This window comes from Bufo gargarizans, chromosome 1 (assembly GCF_014858855.1).
Source record: "Bufo gargarizans isolate SCDJY-AF-19 chromosome 1, ASM1485885v1, whole genome shotgun sequence".
NCBI lineage: Eukaryota > Metazoa > Chordata > Amphibia > Anura > Bufonidae > Bufo > Bufo gargarizans.
In genome coordinates, this window is record NC_058080.1 from 370,758,919 (window position 1) to 370,779,300 (window position 20,382).

General features: G+C 44.6%; 1 protein-coding gene and 1 long non-coding RNA gene across 4 annotated transcripts in view; one reads left to right on the plus strand and one right to left on the minus strand.

The window, feature by feature from the left end:
* Positions 1-2,071: 2,071 nt before the first annotated feature.
* Positions 2,072-20,382, plus strand: part of LOC122920348 (transducin-like enhancer protein 1) — a 56,649-nt gene continuing 38,338 nt past the window's right edge. The window contains exons 1-2 of one of the 3 annotated variants that reach the window (XM_044269794.1): positions 2,072-2,222; positions 5,834-5,903. In XM_044269794.1, coding sequence (XP_044125729.1) covers positions 5,880-5,903 — 24 coding nt within the window. In that variant the 5' untranslated portion in view covers positions 2,072-2,222; positions 5,834-5,879. Of the gene's footprint in view, positions 2,350-2,433; positions 2,587-5,833; positions 5,904-20,382 lie in introns of those variants that run through there. The other 2 variants (XM_044269801.1, XM_044269785.1) reach the window with 2 other exon arrangements.
* LOC122920368 lies at positions 13,173-14,187 on the minus strand. Its single transcript, XR_006386908.1, has 4 exons — positions 13,952-14,187; positions 13,590-13,846; positions 13,427-13,507; positions 13,173-13,348 (listed from the first exon to the last, which is right to left on the minus strand). It is a non-coding gene; the product is annotated as an uncharacterized LOC122920368 (long non-coding RNA).

A 20,382-nucleotide genomic window follows, 5' to 3' on the forward strand; every position in this document is an offset into this window, starting at 1 on the left:
GTACATTGTCAGGTAGGTTTCGATGTGATCTGAGGGTGTCATCTTGGGGATCACCGTATGGACCGCTTTCTGGACATCATGGACACTCTGGGACGCTCCGGCCATCTGTAAAGCCGTCAGGTGTTGTAACAGCAGCTGGTTTGTTTCTTGCTGCTGTTGGATGGATAGATAGATAGATAGATAGATAGATAGATAGATATGAGATGGATAGATAGATAGATAGATAGATAGATAGATAGCTATTAGAGATAGATATGATATATATATAGATATAGATATGAGATAGATAGATATAGATAGATAGATAGATAGATAGATAGATAGATAGATAGATAATAGATATGAGATAGATATGAGATAGATAGATAGATAGATAGATAGATAGATAGATAGATATGAGATGGATAGATGGATAGATAGATATGAGATGGATGGATGGATAGATAAATATGAGATGGATGGATGAATAGATAGATATGAGATGGATGGATGGATGGATAGATAGATATGAGATGGATAGATAGATAAATAGATATGAGATAGATGGATAGATAGATATGAGATAGATAGATAGATAGATAGATAGATAGATAGATAGATATGAGATGGATAGATAGATAGATATGAGATGGATAGATATGAGATGGATGGATAGATAGATAGATAGATATGAGATAGATAGATAGATAGATAGATAGATAGATAGATAAATCGATATGAGATGGGTGGATATGAGATGGATGGATAGATAGATATGAGATAGATGGATAGATAGATATGAGATAGATAGATATGAGATAGATAGATATGAGATGGATGGATAGATAGATATGAGATAGATAGATAGATAGATAGATAGATAGATAGATAGATAGATATGAGATGGATGGCTATGAGATGGATGGATAGATAGATATGAGATGGATGGATAGATAGATATGAGATGGGTGGATAGATATGAAATAGATAGATATGAGATGGATGGATAGATAGATATGAGATAGATAGATATGAGATAGATATGAGATGGATGGATAGATAGATATGAGATAGATAGATAGATAGATATGAGATAGATAGATAGATAGATAGATAAATCGATATGAGATGGGTGGATATGAGATGGATGGATAGATAGATATGAGATAGATGGATAGATAGATATGAGATAGATATGAGATGGATGGATAGATAGATATGAGATAGATAGATAGATAGATAGATATGAGATAGATAGATATGAGATAGATATGAGATGGATAGATAGATAGATAGATAGATAGATATGAGATAGATAGATAGATAGATATGAGATAGATAATAGATAGATAGATAGATAGATAGATAGATAGATATGAGATGGATGGATATGAGATGGATGGATAGATATGATATGGATCGATAGATAGATTGATAGATAGATAGATAGATAGATAGATATGAGATGGATGGATAGATAGCGGTGAAGGCACAGGGGTCCTGTATGGATGGTCTTCTCCCCTCCCCCTCCTAGCTGCAGTGCTGTGATCCATCATACATCTGTCACAGCTGGAATCGGGGTCAGCCCTAGATCAGCACTGATAGATAACAGGTTTAGGGGGATACTCTGATTAGTTCTGTCCCTTTATTTACACAGGGAAGGAAACTGTCAGCATCCATGTGGTGGGGGGTGTTATCAGAGGACTTCCATACTGCTGATCCCTCCATTCTGCTACCTCGTCCGTCCTCACAGAGTCTAATGATGATATTCAGTACCAATTATACACAATTCTGAGAACTGACTGCTAATGACGCCGTACGCAGAGTTCCCCTTTAATATCTGGTGTAGCCTGCTCCAGCACTGATCACATGGTGTTGATGACAAAATAGTCCTGCCATGTCAGTTTCCAGGAAATTCTCCCTTGCAGCGGCAGGGTCGAGAACAGTAAGGGGTTAAGACCAGCTACCATTCGATATGGAGTGGAGAGGCAAGGGTTAAACATCTAAAAGTCTGTAGCTTGCGTGATTGGCAGCTTCGTTACAATCAGCCAATTGGAGAAAAACAAGCGAGGCCCACGTGGGGTGAGGGAAGCGATGATTGGTTGGAGGTGGCTTGGGCAGCTTTGCAGGAGCCCGGACCCACGTGGAGCTGGCGGCTGCTGATTGAGCTGGAGGGAGGGGCTGCACCGAGCACCGGGAGACTGGGCCCGACCGGACACCGGCTCCTCCTACCTCGGGGCCCGGTGAGAGCGGGGAACATGTGGGGGCGGGTGTTCGGTCTTACTGTGTGGCTGGGATACATATGGAGAGGCCTGTGGTGGTCGAGGGAGGGATCTGCTGGAGAGGAGGACGCAGGGAATAGGATGAGAGGTAATTTGGGGAGAGGAGTGAGGTAGGCTCAGTGTGGGGGTGTCTGCAGGCAGCAGGACAGAAGCCATCGGGGGTGGCGGGAGAAGACGTGGGAAGAAGGCCACAGTAAACACTGGGAGGCCACAGCGGGAGAGGACGCGTCCGCTGCATGGAGCCCTATGTGGGGGCGCCGGGTGGGAGCTACCTGTGTGTGATGGCAGACGGCACTGCTGACCGGCTCCCGGGCGCTAACTTCATGTGCGACCCTAATACTCGGCTTGTATTGTCTGATCCCTACCTTATATGTTACACACGGTATAATGTCTGATCCCTACCTCATATATATTACACACGGTATATTGTCTGATCCCTACCTCATATATTACACATGTTATAATGTCTGATCCCTACCTTATATATATTACACGCTGGTATAATGTCTGATCCCTACCTCATATATTACACATGTTATAATGTCTGATCCCTACCTTATATATATTACACGCGGTATAATGTCTGATCCCTACCTCATATATATTACACGCGGTATAATGTCTGATCCTTATATATATTACACGCGGTATAATGTCTGATCCCTACCTCATATATTACACATGTTATAATGTCTGATCCCTACCTTATATATATTACACACGGTATATTGTCTGATCCCTACCTCATATATTACACATGTTATAATGTCTGATCCCTACCTTATATATATTACACGCGGTATAATGTCTGATCCCTACCTCATATATTACACATGTTATAATGTCTGATCCCTACCTTATATATATTACACACGGTATATTGTCTGATCCCTACCTTATATATTACACACGGTATATTGTCTGATCCCTACCTTATATGTTACACACGGTATAATGTCTGATCCCTACCTCATATATATTACACACGGTATATTGTCTGATCCCTACCTCATATATATTACACACGGTATATTGTCTGATCCCTACCTCATATATTACACATGTTATAATGTCTGATCCCTACCTCATATATATTACACACGGTATATTGTCTGATCCCTACCTCATATATTACACATGTTATAATGTCTGATCCCTACCTTATATATATTACACATGGTATATTGTCTGATCCCTACCTTATATATATTACACATGGTATATTGTCTGATCCCTACCTCATATATTACACATGTTATAATGTCTGATCTCTACCTCATATATATTACACACGTTATAATGTCTGATCTCTACCTCATATATATTACACACGGTATAATGTCTGATCCCTACCTCATATATTACACATCTTATAATGTCTGATCCCTACCTCATATATTACACATCTTATAATGTCTGATCCCTACCTCATATATATATTACACGCGGTATAATGTCTGATCCCTACCTCATATATATTACACGCGGTATAATGTCTGATCTCTACCTCATATATATTACACATCTTATAATGTCTGATCCCTACCTCATATATATTACACGCGGTATAATGTCTGATCTCTACCTCATATATATTACACATCTTATAATGTCTGATCCCTACCTTATATATATTACATGCGGTATAATGTCTGATCCCTACCTTATATATATTACATGCGGTATAATGTCTGATCCCTACCTTATATATATTACACGCGGTATAATGTCTGATCCCTACCTTATATATATTACATGCGGTATAATGTCTGATCCCTACCTTATATATATTACACGCGGTATAATGTCTGATCCCTACCTTATATATATTACACGCGGTATAATGTCTGATCCCTACCTTATATATATTACACGCGGTATAATGTCTGATCCCTACCTTATATATATATATATATATATATATATATATTACACGCGGTATAATGTCTGATCCCTACCTTATATATATATATATATATATATATATTACACGCGGTATAATGTCTGATCCCTACCTTATATATATATATATATATATATATATATATATTACACGCGGTATAATGTCTGATCCCTACCTTATATATATATATATTACACGCGGTATGATGGCTGAGCCCTACCTCGTCTCTATTACACGCGGTATAATGTCTGATCCCTACCTTATATATATTACACGCGGTATAATGTCTGATCCCTACCTTATATATATTACACGCGGTATAATGTCTGATCCCTACCTTATATATATTACACGCGGTATAATGTCTGATCCCTACCTTATATATATTACACGCGGTATAATGTCTGATCCCTACCTTATATATATATATTACACGCGGTATGATGGCTGAGCCCTACCTCGTCTCTATTACACGCGGTATGATGGCTGAGCCCTACCTCGTCTCTATTACGCGTGGTATGATGGCTGAGCCCTACCTCGTCTCTATTACGCGTGGTATGATGGCTGAGCCCTACCTCGTCTCTATTACGCGTGGTATGATGGCTGAGCCCTACCTCGTCTCTATTACGCGTGGTATGATGGCTGAGCCCTACCTCGTCTCTATTACGCGTGGTATGATGGCTGAGCCCTACCTCGTCTCTATTACGCGTGGTATGATGGCTGAGCCCTACCTCGTCTCTATTACGCGTGGTATGATGGCTGAGCCCTACCTCGTCTCTATTACGCGTGGTATGATGGCTGAGCCCTACCTCGTCTCTATTACGCGTGGTATGATGGCTGAGCCCTACCTCGTCTCTATTACGCGTGGTATGATGGCTGAGCCCTACCTCGTCTCTATTACGCGTGGTATGATGGCTGAGCCCTACCTCGCACAACACGTTATTACAGAATTAAACTGGACCTCCCCTTATATGATGGAATTCTGCTAATTTCTCTCATCCATCGTGAAGTTTAGCTTATAATACCTGATCCCCACATTATGTCATCATACTTTGTGTGATACTCTGCTTGTAACACATATGGACTCATTTGGTGTGCAGTAGAATTGGCTGAGTTGCCCAGAGCATCCAATCAGATTCCACCTTTCATTTTCCAAAGGAGCTGTCTCCTGAACAGTCTGTAAGGAGGAATCTGATTGGTTGCTATGGGCCACTAGGCCAGTTTTCCTTTACACCAGTTTGATAAATGCTTGTTATACACGATCCCTACCTTACACAATGAAGCTGTACTTATAATATACAATCCCTATATAACATGGTGATACTCTGCTTGCAATACACAATCCCTATCTTGCATGTAGTAACATGATCCCTACCTTACAAGATGATACTTGTGATAAAAAAAAACCTTTGTTACATGATCTCTGCTTGTAATACACAATCCCTACCTTACATGTATCTGTGGGAACGATATCGTATAGTTTATGGGTATGTGTGGCACTGCTGGCCGTCCACCAGTCTCAGCATGTCGGGTTTTAGTTCTATATGAGTCCAAAACACAATGCCTAAATCTGTCATGGCAGTCCTTCTACCACATGTTGTCCCTCCAGGGCGTTTGCTCACCTGCCCATGTGACTCCTCAGCTGAATGTATGTTCTTTTCTTTTGTAGGAGAGGTCCTTATTTCAGTCTGAGACAAGTCCTACCTCCCGAGAAGATGTTTCCTCAGAATAGACCACCAGTAAGTTCCTTGTGGAGTATCTTAGTTATTCAAGGCGGGGTAGAAGACCTATGGAAGCCACTGCTGGTTACCTGTGGATGGAGCTGTTCTTCCAAAGTCTGGTTTACTGTTCTGGCCAAAGGTCTCTTGCAGGCTTAAAGGGAATCTGTCATTTCCAAAACAGCCTCCAAACTAGAGTAGGCGCTGTATAGTGTTACATGATGCTGAGTCTGCAGCGCTCCAGACTAAAAAAATATCAAGGAGCCGTTGTCAAAATTTTGATTCAATTTCGATACCATAGGAGATATTTAGAAATATTTAAATAGTTCGCACTTTTTTGGGCGTGGCGATATGTAATACTTTTTTTTTTTTTTTTTGTGTGTGTAAATAAATATATATGTATTATGTAAAATTGGAAAAGAGGGTGATTTAAGGTTTTGGTATTTTTCTTTTTTTTCTAAACCTTACTAACAGCCCCCTTAGGGGCTAGAACCTGGGATCTTTTAATCCCTTGTCCTATTCACCCCAATAGAGCTCTATTAGGGTGACTAGGACTTTACACTCTCCCTGCTGCCCTGTGCATAGTACACACAGCAGCAGGGAGCGGACTATGGCAGCCAGGGCTTCAGTAGCGTCTTGGCTGCCAGTGTAATGGCGGGGCTCAGATTAGAAGCTGCCACTGCACCACCAATGACGAGGAGGGGACCCTGTGGCCACTCTCACCAATGAATATACCAATGGGGGGAGGGCGTGCCTGTGGCCACTGCGCTACCGATTATTGTAATGGTTATAATATTGGGGGTGCACTGTGCCACCAATGAATATAATTAACACATTAATTTAAGTGCATCTAGTTTAAGTCCCTCTTCCCTGTGCCGCTGCCACTAATGGACTGATAGCAGGGAGGAGGAGGGGAGGGGCTGTGGCCACTGCGCCACAAATGAATATAATTTACGCCTGAATACAAACGCAGGCTGCTGGTGCTGGCCATATCCCGCGATCTGCCGCAAGTAACCCCTCAGATGCCACACCTGAAGGGATTAATTGCAGCGGATCGCAGCACGCAGTCAGAGGCTGGGTGCAGGATATGGGACATGGCCAGCACCAGCAGCCTGCGTTTGTATTCGGGCGTAAATTATATTCATTTGTGGCGCAGTGGCCACAGCCCCTCCCCTCCTCCTCCCTGCTATCAGTCCATTGGTGGAAGCAGCACTGGGGGAGGGACTACCTTCTTCTTCCTTGTGCTGCTGAGGAGATCATGGCGCTTGCTGAGAGCAGCGCGATCCCATGTTGGTGCAACTCGCATGTGTCTGCTGGATGAAAGCCCTTTCTTCTTAGAGAGGCAGAGGGTCTTGTCGCCATTTTGCAATTGTAAGTCACATTGGCGACCATTTTGGTTGCCATCTGGAGCCCTGGTCTGGTTATGTAATTTTTATTTTCATACTCTCTCTTGCAATCTGACGCTGTGCTCTGACAAACCAGCAGTAAAATGCGTTTAGAGGACTCCTCTTTGAGTCCTCTCCATTATGTGCGTGAGCTCAGGAGTCCTCTCAATGCATTTTACTGCTGGTTTGTCGGAGCCCAGCGTTACAATGCAAGTGAGTATGAAAATAAAAATTGCATAACCAGACTCGGCATCACTTACATTATACAGCTCCTACTCTAGTTTGGAGGCTGTTTCAGAAATGACAAATTCCCTTTAACCCCTTAAGGACATAGGGCGTACCGGTACGCCCTATTTCCCGAGTCCTTAAGGACCAAGGGCGTACCGGTACGTCCTAACTTAAAATCTTAATTCCGGCGCCGCTGGGGTTAATCGGAACGGGATTTCGGCTGAAATCATTCAGCCGGCATCCCGTAACAACGCAGGGGGGGGTCATTTGACCCCCCGTATCGGCGATCGCAGAAAACCGCAGGTCAATTCAGACCTGCGGTTTGCTGCGCTTTTTGCCGTTTCTGATCCCCGCGGTCCCTGACCGTGGGGATCAGAAACTTCAGAGTGCCCGAAATCAATATTGTTAACCCCCCCCTGCACCCCTGCACGATTTGATGGCGGCGGGTGGTGCAGGGGGGGTGTCGCATGCAGTGGGGGCGTTGCGGGAGGCGGGCGGTGCGGCAGGCGGGATCGCGATCCCCCGCCCGCCTCCCATTGCATAATCGTTGGTGTACAGTGGGTATACCAGGGTGCCAGCACATTGCTGGCACCCTGGTATAAACGGCTGACATCGTTGATGCGATGTCAGCCGTTTAACCCTTTCCATACAGCGGTCCGTACGGACCGCTGTATGGAAAAGGTTAACAGTAAGAGGGAGCTCCCTCCCTCTCCGATCGGGGGGCTGCTGTGCCTTTGCAGCCCCCCGATGGGAGAAGGAGAGAGCCCCCAGACAGCCCCCCCAGAACCCCGTCCTTACCCTTCCCCGTCTGCGAAGTTCTGACCATAACTGAGCAGACGGGGGAGGTTCCCATGGCAACAGGACGCCTGATCAGGCGTCCTGCTGTCCATGGTGCTGAACAGATCTGTGCTGAAAGCATAGACCTGTTCAGTGTAAGTAAAATACAGTGCAGAAACCAATATAGGTTCTGTTCTGTATTTTACAGACATCAGACCCACTGGATCTTCAAGAACCAAGTGGGTCTGGGTCAAAAAAATCAAATAAAAAGTGAAAAAAGTTAAGATAAAAAAAAAAAACATTTATCACTGAATAAAAATTAAAAAAATAAAATACACTACACATATTAGGTATCGCCGCGTCCGTAACGACCTGATCTATAAAATGGTCATGTTACTTTCCCCGCACAGTGAACGCCATAAAAATAAAAAAATAAAAACTATGAGAAAATTGAAATTTTGCCCACCTTACTTCCCAAAAAAGGTAATAAAAGTGATCAAAAAAGTCGCATGTACGCCAAAATAGTACCAATCAAACCGTCATCTCATCCCGCAAAAAATGAGACCCTACTCAAGATAATCGCCCAAAAACTGAAAAAACTATGGCTCTTAGACTATGGAAACACTAAAACATGATTTTTTTTGGTTTCAAAAATAAAATCATTGTGTAAAATGTACATAAATAAAAATAAAGTATACATATTAGGTATCGCCGCGTCCGTATCGACCGGCTCTATATAAATATCACATGACCTAACCCCTCAGGTGACCACCGTAAAAAAAAAAAAAAAAAACTGTGTAAAAAAAGCTATTTTTTGCCATCTTACGTCACAAAAAGTGTAATAGCAAGCGATCAAAAAGTCATATGCACCCCAAAATAGTGCCAATCAAACTGTCATCTCACCCCGCAAAAAATTAGACCCTACTCAAGATAATCACCCAAAAACTGAAAAAACTATGGCTCTTAGACTATGGAGACACTAAACAATTTTTTGGTTTTCAAAATGAAGTTATTGTATAAAACTTACATAAATAAAAAAAATTGTATACATATTAGGTATCGCCGCGTCCGTGACAACCTGCTCTATAAAATTACCACGTGATCTAACCTGTCAGATGAATGTTGTAAATAACAAAAAAAAAAAACATGCCAAAAAAGCTATTTCTTGTTACCTTGCCGCACAAAAAGTGTAATATAGAGCAACCAAAAATCATATGTACCCTAAACTAGTACCAACAATACTGCCACCCTATTCCGTACTTTCTAAAATGGGGTCACTTTTTTTGGAGTTTCTACTCTAGGGGTGCATCAGGGGGGCTTCAAATGGGACATGGTGTCAAAAAACCAGTCCAGCAAAATCTGCCTTCCAAAAACCGTATGGCATTCCTTTTCTTCTGCACCCTGCCGTGTGCCCGTACAGTAGTTTAGGACCACATATGGGGTGTTTCTGTAAACTACATAATCAGGGCCATAAATAATGAGTTTTGTTTGGCTGTTAACCCTTGCTTTGTTACAGGAAAAAAAATATTAAAATGGAAAATCTGCCAAAAAAGTGAAATTTTGAAATTGTATCTCTATTTTCCATTGAATCTTGTGCAACACCTAAAGGGTTAACAAAGTTTGTAAAATCAGTTTTGAATACCTTGAGGGGTGTAGTTTCTTAGGCTACTTTCACACTAGCGTTTCACGGATCCGCTTGAACGGCATTTCAAACGGATCCGTCAATAACGGAGCCAAACAGAAGCAATTCAGACGGATCCGTTTGTACGGATCCGTCTGTATTACGGATCCGTTTGTCACGTTGGTTTCCGTTTTGTCATCCGTTTAGCGGATCCGTTTTGAAAGGAAAAGCATCTCTAGGTTCCATCTTCATGTATTGAGATCTATAGGGTTGTAATGCTCCTATATTTCTCCATGGCTATCTTGTTGAAGTTCCAAAGCTGGTCCGACTTTGATAATGGACCACACCTTTCGGACTCTTGTACACGACTACATGCACTTATAAAGATGTATAGTGTTCGTTAGCGGGCCATATGTCCCTGATCGTCGTACAGGAGTATTACAGAGCATCATGATGCTGACCATGTTGTGCCGCAAACTGGGCTATTGTCCTGCACTCATATGATCTATTAGTGCAAGACTATATCCCCGCGGGCAGCTCAACTAGCACAGGATGATTGTACACTATGATGCTGTGTACTCTCGTGTGCACGATCAATGCCACTACGGGACATATGGCCTGCTCACGGACCGTATGTCTCTTGGGGCATACAGTCGTGTGCAAGAGGCCTTAAAGGGGTTTTCTCATCTCATACAATGGGGGCATACCACTTTAAGATATACCTACATTGTCTTATAGGTGCGGGTCCCACGGCTGGGACCCTCACATATATTGAGAACGAAGCCAAGAAAGTAGATGAGGTTGCACTGTGCTGCCGCCCTCCATTCAGTTCTATGGGAGAGGCGGGGATTAGCGCTTGGTGGTGGACATACCATGGGAAATGTGTCCTACAGCAACAGTGCTCCCCGCTCCGTTCTCGATATAGGTGCGGGTCCTACCAATGTTACCACACCTATCAGACAATGGGGGCATATTCAAGTGAAATCCCCCCATTGTCTATGTGAATACCCCTTTAAAAACTCTATGTCCCTTGCGTGTCCCTTGTGGTAATCACACTAGTTATTTTAGCGTCATCGGGAAATCATTAAACGTTAAAATCACAATTAATGAATTCCTGATGATGCTGACAGACCGTGACTCCCACAAGGGCTCATATGAAAGGGCACAAGATTGAACAATGAACAAGCATTTGCTTGTTCATGTTCCAATCATAGGTTCTACGATCAATAAAGAGCCAAAATTTAGCTCATTATTGATGGGCAGGTGTTAATGGATCTTACGACATTGGCACTAATGCTGTTTTGATATAAAAACTACCAAGGGTGTTGTAATAAACGCACAGTAGTGAGACTAGGGTAGTTTTTATTTCAACACAGCTAGAGTGCCAATGTTCCCTGTACAGGACAATAAAAAGACAGACACAGTGCAGTAAAGTATAATTTTTTTTATTTTTTTTTTATGTCAATCAATAAATAAATAAATAAACAAAATATAAACTTTTTTTATTTTTTTCACAACTGTTCATAACTGGTAGGGGAGGTGGACTGTCGTGGACTTGCGCTGGGGCTGGCAATGGTAGCCCCCCTGTCCTGGCGAGCCACTGAGGATAAACTACGGGCCATAGGAAAGGATGCAGGGCGTAATTGAGGGGTGTGGAGAAAGGAAGGGTCTGAGGAGGAGGAGGGGACCCGAGCATGTGTAGAGGTGGAGGGAGTTTGAAAAGAAGTAGGAGGAAAAGGGGCAGGAGAAGAAAAAGAAGAAGAAGGAAACACATGCTCGGGGGGGTGGGAAGGGAAAGGTTGGCGGTACTGGCCACTGCTGTGGGATGGGGGGTAGGTGTGGGATGGGGGGTAGGTGTGGGATGGGGGGTAGGTGTGGGATGGGGGTGGGGGTGGGGGTTGGGGGCGGTGCATGATTTCCCATGACCCGTTCTCTACCATGATCTTAAACTGATGCAACTGCTCGGGCGTCATTGAGTCCATCAAACCGATCATGTTTAGCCCATAATGGTAGTTTGGGCTGCGTTGATGCGCCGACTCCGCCCCTTGCCAGCGGCGAATCAAGTCAGCACCAAACTCCATTTGATGTCGGGCAAAACCTTCTAGAGCGTCGGAAACGACCTCTACAAGGTTTGCATAATCGGCTCGACTTGGCCTACCAGATCTCTGCCCGCTCACCAGGGCTCTTAAATTTTGACGGAAACCTAAGAGCCTCTGTTGAGCGGAGGGACCCGGTAGGGGACCCGGATTATCCTGAGCCGATGCATCAGGGACAGGAGGGCTGGCGCTGGCGATCTGTTCCGGTTCCGCCTCAGGAGGTTGGTCAGGCTCCCGAGTGAGGCTGGCACTTCTGTAGGAAAAAAAAAAGGAAAGTTAGGAATTGTTCTTTAAATAATAAAACATCTATGTTCTATGCTATGTCTACCGTATAGCATAGGGGGCTGTCCAAAACAGGGGAGCCAAACGCTACCCTGTCTCAGACAGCCCCTTACACTCAGACGGAGAGAACAGTGGTCCATCTGACTGTGGGGGGCTGTCTAAAACAGGGGAGCCAAACGCTACCCTGTCTCAGACAGCCCCTTACACTCAGACGGAGAGAACAGTTGTCCATCTGACTGTGGGGGGCTGTCTAAAACAGGGGAGCCAAACGCTACCCTGTCTCAGACAGCCCCTTACACTCAGACGGAGAGAACAGTTGTCCATCTGACTGTGGGGGGCTGTCTAAAACAGGGGAGCCAAACGCTACCCTGTCTCAGACAGCCCCTTACACTCAGACGGAGAGAACAGTTGTCCATCTGACTGTGGGGGGCTGTCTAAAACAGGGGAGCCAAACGCTACCCTGTCTCAGACAGCCCCTTACACTCAGACGGAGAGAACAGTTGTCCATCTGACTGTGGGGGGCTGTCTAAAACAGGGGAGCCAAACGCTACCCTGTCTCGGACAGCCCCTTTACAATTTATTTTTTAAACAGTTGTTATAAATATTTACCTTTTTGGTGCCATGGCCTTTCGTAGGAACCCCAGGGCCGCCGTATGGATGTATGTGGCCCCTGAGGTTCCTCCGGAGCCACTCGGGGCCTGACCCTCCTTGTTATAATCCCTCCTGAAGCGGTCCCGGATAGATCGCCAACGCGTTATAACCAGTTTGACTATGGAAAAAAACAATAAAAACTAAAATCAGCATGATGAAAGGAAAACAAGAATATTTTAATTTATTAAAATGCATATTGTTTTACTTACCATATTTCTCCTGAGCCGCCGCATCTAGATCCCCCCAGGTCTCTAAAAGTTCTGCAGAGATGTCCCTCCAGAGCCGCTGGGTATGGCGATAATCGGCGTGGTGGCGGTCGGCGTGGTCCCATAACGCTGGACGCGCCTCCACCAGTCGGATGAGGAGCAGGTTATTGATGCTCGGAAACCCGAACTCCTCATCCTCCCTGGTGGAGCCTAGGGAACCCTGAAAAAAAAGGAAATACAAAATTTAATGTAAATCCTAATACAAAATGCTAAATAAACTACTAAATTCAATACTTACACGTCTACGACCGCCACGCTCATTCCCGCGGACTCTGGAGGCGACTGGGGGATCCTCGCTGGCGGCTCTAGGTGCAGATTGCTAATACAAATAAAAAAAATTTTAGAAGACCGTACTTAAACCAATTTTTAAGAAATCTATATATATATATATATATACTTACTTCTTGACAGCCCCGGTCCGGGCTTGGTCCACCTCCCCTGGATGCTGGTGAGCTGGCCCCGGCAGCACCGCCCACTTCGGGAGAGCCCTCCTCTGAAGATGATGAAGAAATCTATAATAAGAGCACATACTGATTAATGCAACAAATCAAACAGTAAAAAGTCCAAGTGTTGATTTTATACTTACGGGCCACTGGATATGGCGGCGCCTTCTGGGTGGGTTACGCCAGTCGATGTCTGATGTCTTCTTAGATGACATCTGTACGCAACAAAATACCAGACAAAATGCAGATACCGTTAAAGGAACTTGTAGAGCACTATTTCCTCATATATCAACATTTTTTTAGTTTTTTTTAATACTTACTTTTTAAAATATCGATATTGGCTTCCCCACCGCAGATCTCTTTTTTTCTTTTTTTGTACGACCCTAATAATAAAATAATTAAAAAAATTAATCCGACAGAAGCCATAATCCCCCCAAGTTACATAAACACCGCGAGAGACAGCAGCCCTGCATAGTGCCAGCAGCCCCCCACAATGACATCAGGCTCCCAGTTCCAAACAACTCTCCCACAGTGCCCAGAGCCCCCCCCAATGCCAGCAGCCCCCACCCACAGTTCCAGCCACAAACACCCCCGCACTGCCAGAAGCACCGCACAGTTCCAGCCTCAAAAAACCCTGCAGTTCCATCCAGAAGCACCGCACAGTTCCAGCCACAAACACCCCCGCAGTGCCAGCAAACCGCACAGTTCCAGCCACAAACACCCCCGCACTGCCAGAAGCACCGCACAGTTCCAGCCTCAAAAAACCCTGCAGTTCCATCCAGAAGCACCGCACAGTTCCAGCCACAAACACCCCCGCAGTGCCAGCAAACCGCACAGTTCCAGCCACAAACACCCCCGCACTGCCAGAAGCACCGCACAGTTCCAGCCACAAAAAACCCTGCAGTTCCATCCAGAAGCACCGCACAGTTCCAGCCACAAACACCCCCGCAGTGCCAGCAAACCGCACTGTTCCAGCCACAAACACCCCCGCAGTGCCAGCAGCAACCACAGTTCCAGCCACACGCGCCCTCCCCCCCGGTGCCAGAAGCCCCCCCATAAAGGCAGCCCACACCACCAGTGGCAGCGGCTCCCATTGTTCCAGACACACACACCCCTTCCCAAGTGCCAGCAGCCCCCCCACCCTAGAAATAGAGAGAGAGATAGATAGATAGATGGATAGATAGTAAAAAAAGAGAGATAGACAAACAGACAAAACTTCATACACTTACCAGTCTCAGCAAGTCGGTTCTCCAAAATGGCCGACGATGAGGGGAGGGACAGATGAGGGGGAGGGACAGGAAGTTACTGGGCATGCGCAGAAACATGAACGGTTTCGAACGGATCCGTGTCAAAGCGGAGCCATGACAGACGGATCCGTCCCCATTGACTTGCATTGTAAGTCAGGACGGATCCGTACGCCTCCGCACGGCCAGGCGGACACCAAAACGCTGCAAGCTGCGTTCGGGTGTCCGCCTGCTGAGCGGAACGGAGGCCAAACGCTGCCAGACTGATGCATTCTGAGCGGATCCGCATCCATTCAGAATGCATTGGGGCCGTATGGATCCGTTCGTGGCCGCTTGGAAGAGCCTTCAAACGGATCCTTCAAGCGGACAACCGAACGCTAGTGTGAAAGTAGCCTTAGATGGGGTCACTTTTATGGAGTTTCTACTCTAGGGGGGCATCAGGGGGGCTCCAAATGGGACATGGTGTCAAAAAACCAGTCCAGCAAAATCTGCCTTCCAAAAACCGTATGGCCTTCCTTTCCTTCTGCGCCCTGCCGTGTGCCCGTACAGTAGTTTACGACCACATATGGGGTGTTTCTGTGAACTACAGAATCAGGGCCATAAATAATGAGTTTTGTTTGGCTGTTAACCCTTGCTTTGTTACTGGAAAAAAAATATTAAAATGGAAAATCTGCCAAAAAAGTGAAATTTTGAAATTGTATCTCTATTTTCCATTGAATCTTGTGCAACACCTAAAGGGTTAACAAAGTTTGTAAAATCAGTTTTGAATACCTTGAGGGGTGTAGTTTCTTAGATGGGGTCACTTTTATGGAGTTTCTACTCTAGGGGTGCATCAGGGGGGCTTCAAATGGGACATGGTGTCAAAAAAACTGTCCAGCACAATCTGGCTTCCAAAAACCATACGGCGCACCTTTCACTCTACGCCCCGCTGTGTGGCTGTACAGTAGTTTATGGCCACATATGGGGTGTTTCTGTAAACAGTAGAGTCAGGGCAATAAAGATACAGTCTTGTTTGGCTGTTAACCCTTGCTTTGTTAGTGGAAAAAATGGGTTAAAATGGAAAATTAGGCAAAAAAATGAAATTCTCAAATTTCATCCCCATTTGCCAATAACTCTTGTGCAACACCTAAAGGGTTAACGGAGTTTGTAAAATCAGTTTTGAATACCTTGAGGGGTGTAGTTTCTTAGATGGGGTCACTTTTATGGAGTTTCTACTCTAGGGGTGCATCAGGGGGCTTCAAATGGGACATGGTGTCAAAAAAACTGTCCAGCAAAATCTGGCTTCCAAAAACCATACGGCGCACCTTTCACTCTACGCCCCGCTGTGTGGCCGTACAGTAGTTTATGGCCACATATGGGGTGTTTCTGTAAACAGCAGAGTCAGGGCAATAAAGATACAGTCTTGTTTGGCTGTTAACCCTTGCTTTGTTAGTGGAAAAAATGGGTTAAAATGGAAAATTAGGCAAAAAAATGAAACTCTCAAATTTCATCCCCATTTGCCAATAACTCTTGTGCAACACCTAAAGGGTTAACGGAGTTTGTAAAATCAGTTTTGAATACCTTGAGGGGTGTAGTTTATAGAATGGGGTCATTTTTGGGCGGTTTCTATTATGTAAGCCTCGCAAAGTGACTTCAGAGCTGTAGTGGTCCCTAAAAATTGGGTTTTTGTAAATTTCTGAAAAATTTCAAGATTTGCTTCTAAACTTCTAAGCCTTGTAACATCCCCAAAAAATAAAATATCATTCCCAAAATAATTCAAACATGAAGTAGACATATGGGGAATGTTAAGTCATCACAATTTTTTGGGGTATTACTATGTATTACAGAAGTAGAGAAACTGAAACTTTGAAATTTGCTAATTTTTCCACATTTTTGGTAAATTAGGTATTTTATTATGCAAAAAAATTAATTTTTTTGACTTTTTTTTACTAGTATCATGAAGTACAATATGTGACGAAAAAACAATCTCAGAATGGCCTGGATAAGTCAAAGCGTTTTAAAGTTATCACCACTTAAAGTGACACTGGTCAGATTTGCAAAAAATGGCCTGGTCCTTAAGGTGAAAATGAGCCCGGTCCTTAAGGGGTTAAAGGGGTTGTCCGTGTTGAGAGCGGAACCTGGACGTACCCATAATTTTACCCATGATGTTGGCCCCGGAGCATTTTGTCCTCTGATGCGATCCTTTACCCTGCGCTGGATCGCGCAGGGTGAGGATTCTTTTATTTACAATAACACACTGCCGGGTGGAGGCTTCTGCCTGGCAGTGTGTTCGGTGACGTCACCGGCTCTAGTGCTGCCCTAGCCGTTTTACAGGCTAGGGCAGCACTAAAGCCTACCCATCAGTGCCGGTGACATCACCGGGCTCACTGCTAGTCGTAAGCCTCCGCCTGGCAGCCCTATGGAGAGCCCGGTTCGTCATCGGAACGCCCGAAAATGTCTTTGCCCTGTGCGATTTAGCGCAAGGCAAAGGAGAGCATCGGAGCATGAACTGATTCCATGCTCAATTCAGGGGGGGCTGCTGGGGTGAAAATAGGGATATGTCCTTTAAGTGATGATTCAGCCAATCAATAGAAACATATCCTAGAAAGAGCTGGGACAGATTATATTGAAGTAACAAGGCACACAAAGTTCTCAAGCTGTAGAGATCTCCATGATTTTTCCTGTTCTGTATTGCATTCTGAGATGTTCATCTGTGTAGTTGTATGTGTAAATCCTGGTATTATACTGCTTGTATGTCTGGTGTAGGTGTGCAGACCACTGTCTCTCATGTATACACTATGAAAGTAAGTAAATTATTATATAGCAGTGTTTGGAAACCCTAATGAGTTGACTGAAAGTTACTTTTCATGTAGTATGGAAGATCTTGTTTTTCAATGGAGAATAAATATGCAGTCGGGGGTCACACACAGATATGATGATGCTACTATAGCATGCGGCAGTATCCGTAGTCTACGTAGCAAAGTGACTAATGTAGTACACATGCATTTTTCTTCAATGGAGCTCTGCAGTACTAAACCATCTTTTTCCATAGCATTACCATGACGACAACAAAGAGATTGACTCTTGCCCTCTGTAGGGGCAGGGACAGAGAAAGGTTAAAATGCCCCCCTTCCACCATACACCAGTGTTTCCTATCCCTACAGGGCAGAGAAAGGTCTCCCTGTGTGTCGGGGAGATGAAGAAAGAAGTTGGCGTTGTTAATATAGCTCTCCCGGTGAGAAGGGTGCTGTGGCACTTATCTTGAACCGCAGGACACACGGTGCTCCCTGCTGGCCGGCAGTCTAGTACCAATGCTGGGCAGGAGAGAGACGGAAGGCTCCTCCTGGCCTTGGTGGCTTCAGCTGGAGAGGGCACCCAGCGCATTAGCGTCACTTCTTGTGCATCCAGGAAGGGACTGTCACAGACGTTCCCGTGGCAGGTACCAGGAGATCGGAGAGACTGGAAACTTGTGGGTTGAATTGACAAGTTCACTGTGGATCTTATTGTGTCTGTGTTTTGGTGAATGGCAAACCCCTTGCTTCAGGTGTTGCTTGTTGGTAAACTACCTTTCCCATAAGTAGCATCTTCTCACTCTTGGAGGTGTGGTTTATAGATTTTCTTCCTGCCTTCTAACTAGCTGGTTGGTTGTACTGTGGTGCTTCTGGAGTTGCCAGTTTTCTACTTTCAGATAAGTCTTGTCTGTTCTTATTGTTTTGTGTTTGTTATATTCCCTGTTGTTTGTATATAGGCCTGAGACAAAGAATTCCATTCGTCCATCTGGGGAGGAATGGGTTGTCTCTGGTCCCAACCTCATTCCAGGGCCTTATAAGGATATAAGGGCCTAGGTATCCAGCATATGAATATTCCTACCTTCAAGGTCTATTCATATTGATAGGTAGTTAGGGCACGGATTAGGATTGTTTAGGAGGTGGCCTGTTTATTCCCTAGTTTCAGTGGCATTTACTGTTCTCCTTCCCTCCTGTGTTTAGTGTGTGTGTTTCCACTAAGGACCAAAAGAGCCAGAGTGTTCCCAATTATTGAGAACATTAGGGATATGATCTTAGAAGAATTCAGACCCTGAGAAGAGACTAGGGGTATCCAGAGAATATAGGAACAGTCTATGGTTTTATCCGGCAGAGTCTAAACTATTTGACGAGATCCCTAAGTCTACTTTCACACTCAGATCAGACCCCCAATGCCTCAGATCAACCCTGCCCCCGTCTGTCGGCCGACATAGCAAATAAAAACTCACTTCTCCTGCATGCCGCTGCTCCTCACCATCGCGATCCTCTTCATCGGCTATGTATCGTGGTGCAGTGTGTGAGGTCACAGAGCGCCCTCACACTGTGCGTAGCCGAACCGAGGACCAGGAAGCGGTGAGTACAGAGCTTTCACTGCTTCCCGGTCCTCTAGTACTAATGAGTATTTGCCCCATAAGACGCAGGGGCATTTCCCCCCCCCCCCCCCCCCCCCAGGGGGGTGCGTCTTATGGGACGAAAAATACGGTAAAACTTTCCTGTAATTTTGTTTCTACAGCTCCTTTGCAGACTGTTTCCTTTGTAAGAGACGGCAAAAAATTACATGTAGTGTAACTGTGTGGCCACGCATTCACGTTTATGCAGTTTTGGAAGCTCCAACCAGGAGTGGAGAAGTTGTACAGGTGAAACTCAAAAGAAATTTTGCACAATATTAACATTTTTCATTTCAGTAATGCAATTTAAAAGGTGAAACTAATATGAGACTCATTACATGCAAAGCGAGATATTTCAAGCCTTTATTTGTTATAATTTGGATGATTATGGCTTACAGCTTATGAAAACCCCAAATTCACAATCTCAGAAAATTAGAATATTGTGAGAAGGTTCAATATTCTAGGCTCAAAGTGTCACTCTAGTCAGCTAATTAATCCATAACACATGCAAAAGTTTCCTGAGCCTTTAAATTGTCTCTCCGTCTGGTTCAGTAGGAATCGCAATCATGGGGAAAGAGTGTTGATGTGACAGTTGTGCAGAAAACAATCATTGACACCTTCCAGCAGGGATGACCGCAGCCTGGAGAGGATTGTCAGGAAAAGGCCATTCAAAAGTGTTGAGGACTTTCACAAGGAGTGGACTGAAGCTGGAGTTAGTGCACAAAGAGCCACCACACACACTGATCCTGGACATGGGCTACAAATGTCGTATTCCTCTTGTCAAGCCTCTCTTGAACAACAAACGTCAGAAGCGTCTTACCTGGGCTAAAGAAAAAAATAACTGCTCTGTTGCTCAGTGGTCCAAAGTCAACTTTTGCATCTCATTTGGAAACCAAGGACCCAGAGTCTGGGGGAGGAATAGAGGCACACAATGCAAGATGCTCGAAGTCCAGTGTGAAGTTTCCACAGCCTGTGTTCATTTGGGGAGCCATGTCATCTGCTGGTGTTGGTCCATTAAGTCCAGAGTCAACACAGCCGTCTACCAGGAGATTTTGGAGCACTTAATGCTTCCTTCCACAGACTAGGTTTATGGAGATGGTGACTTCATTTTCCAGCA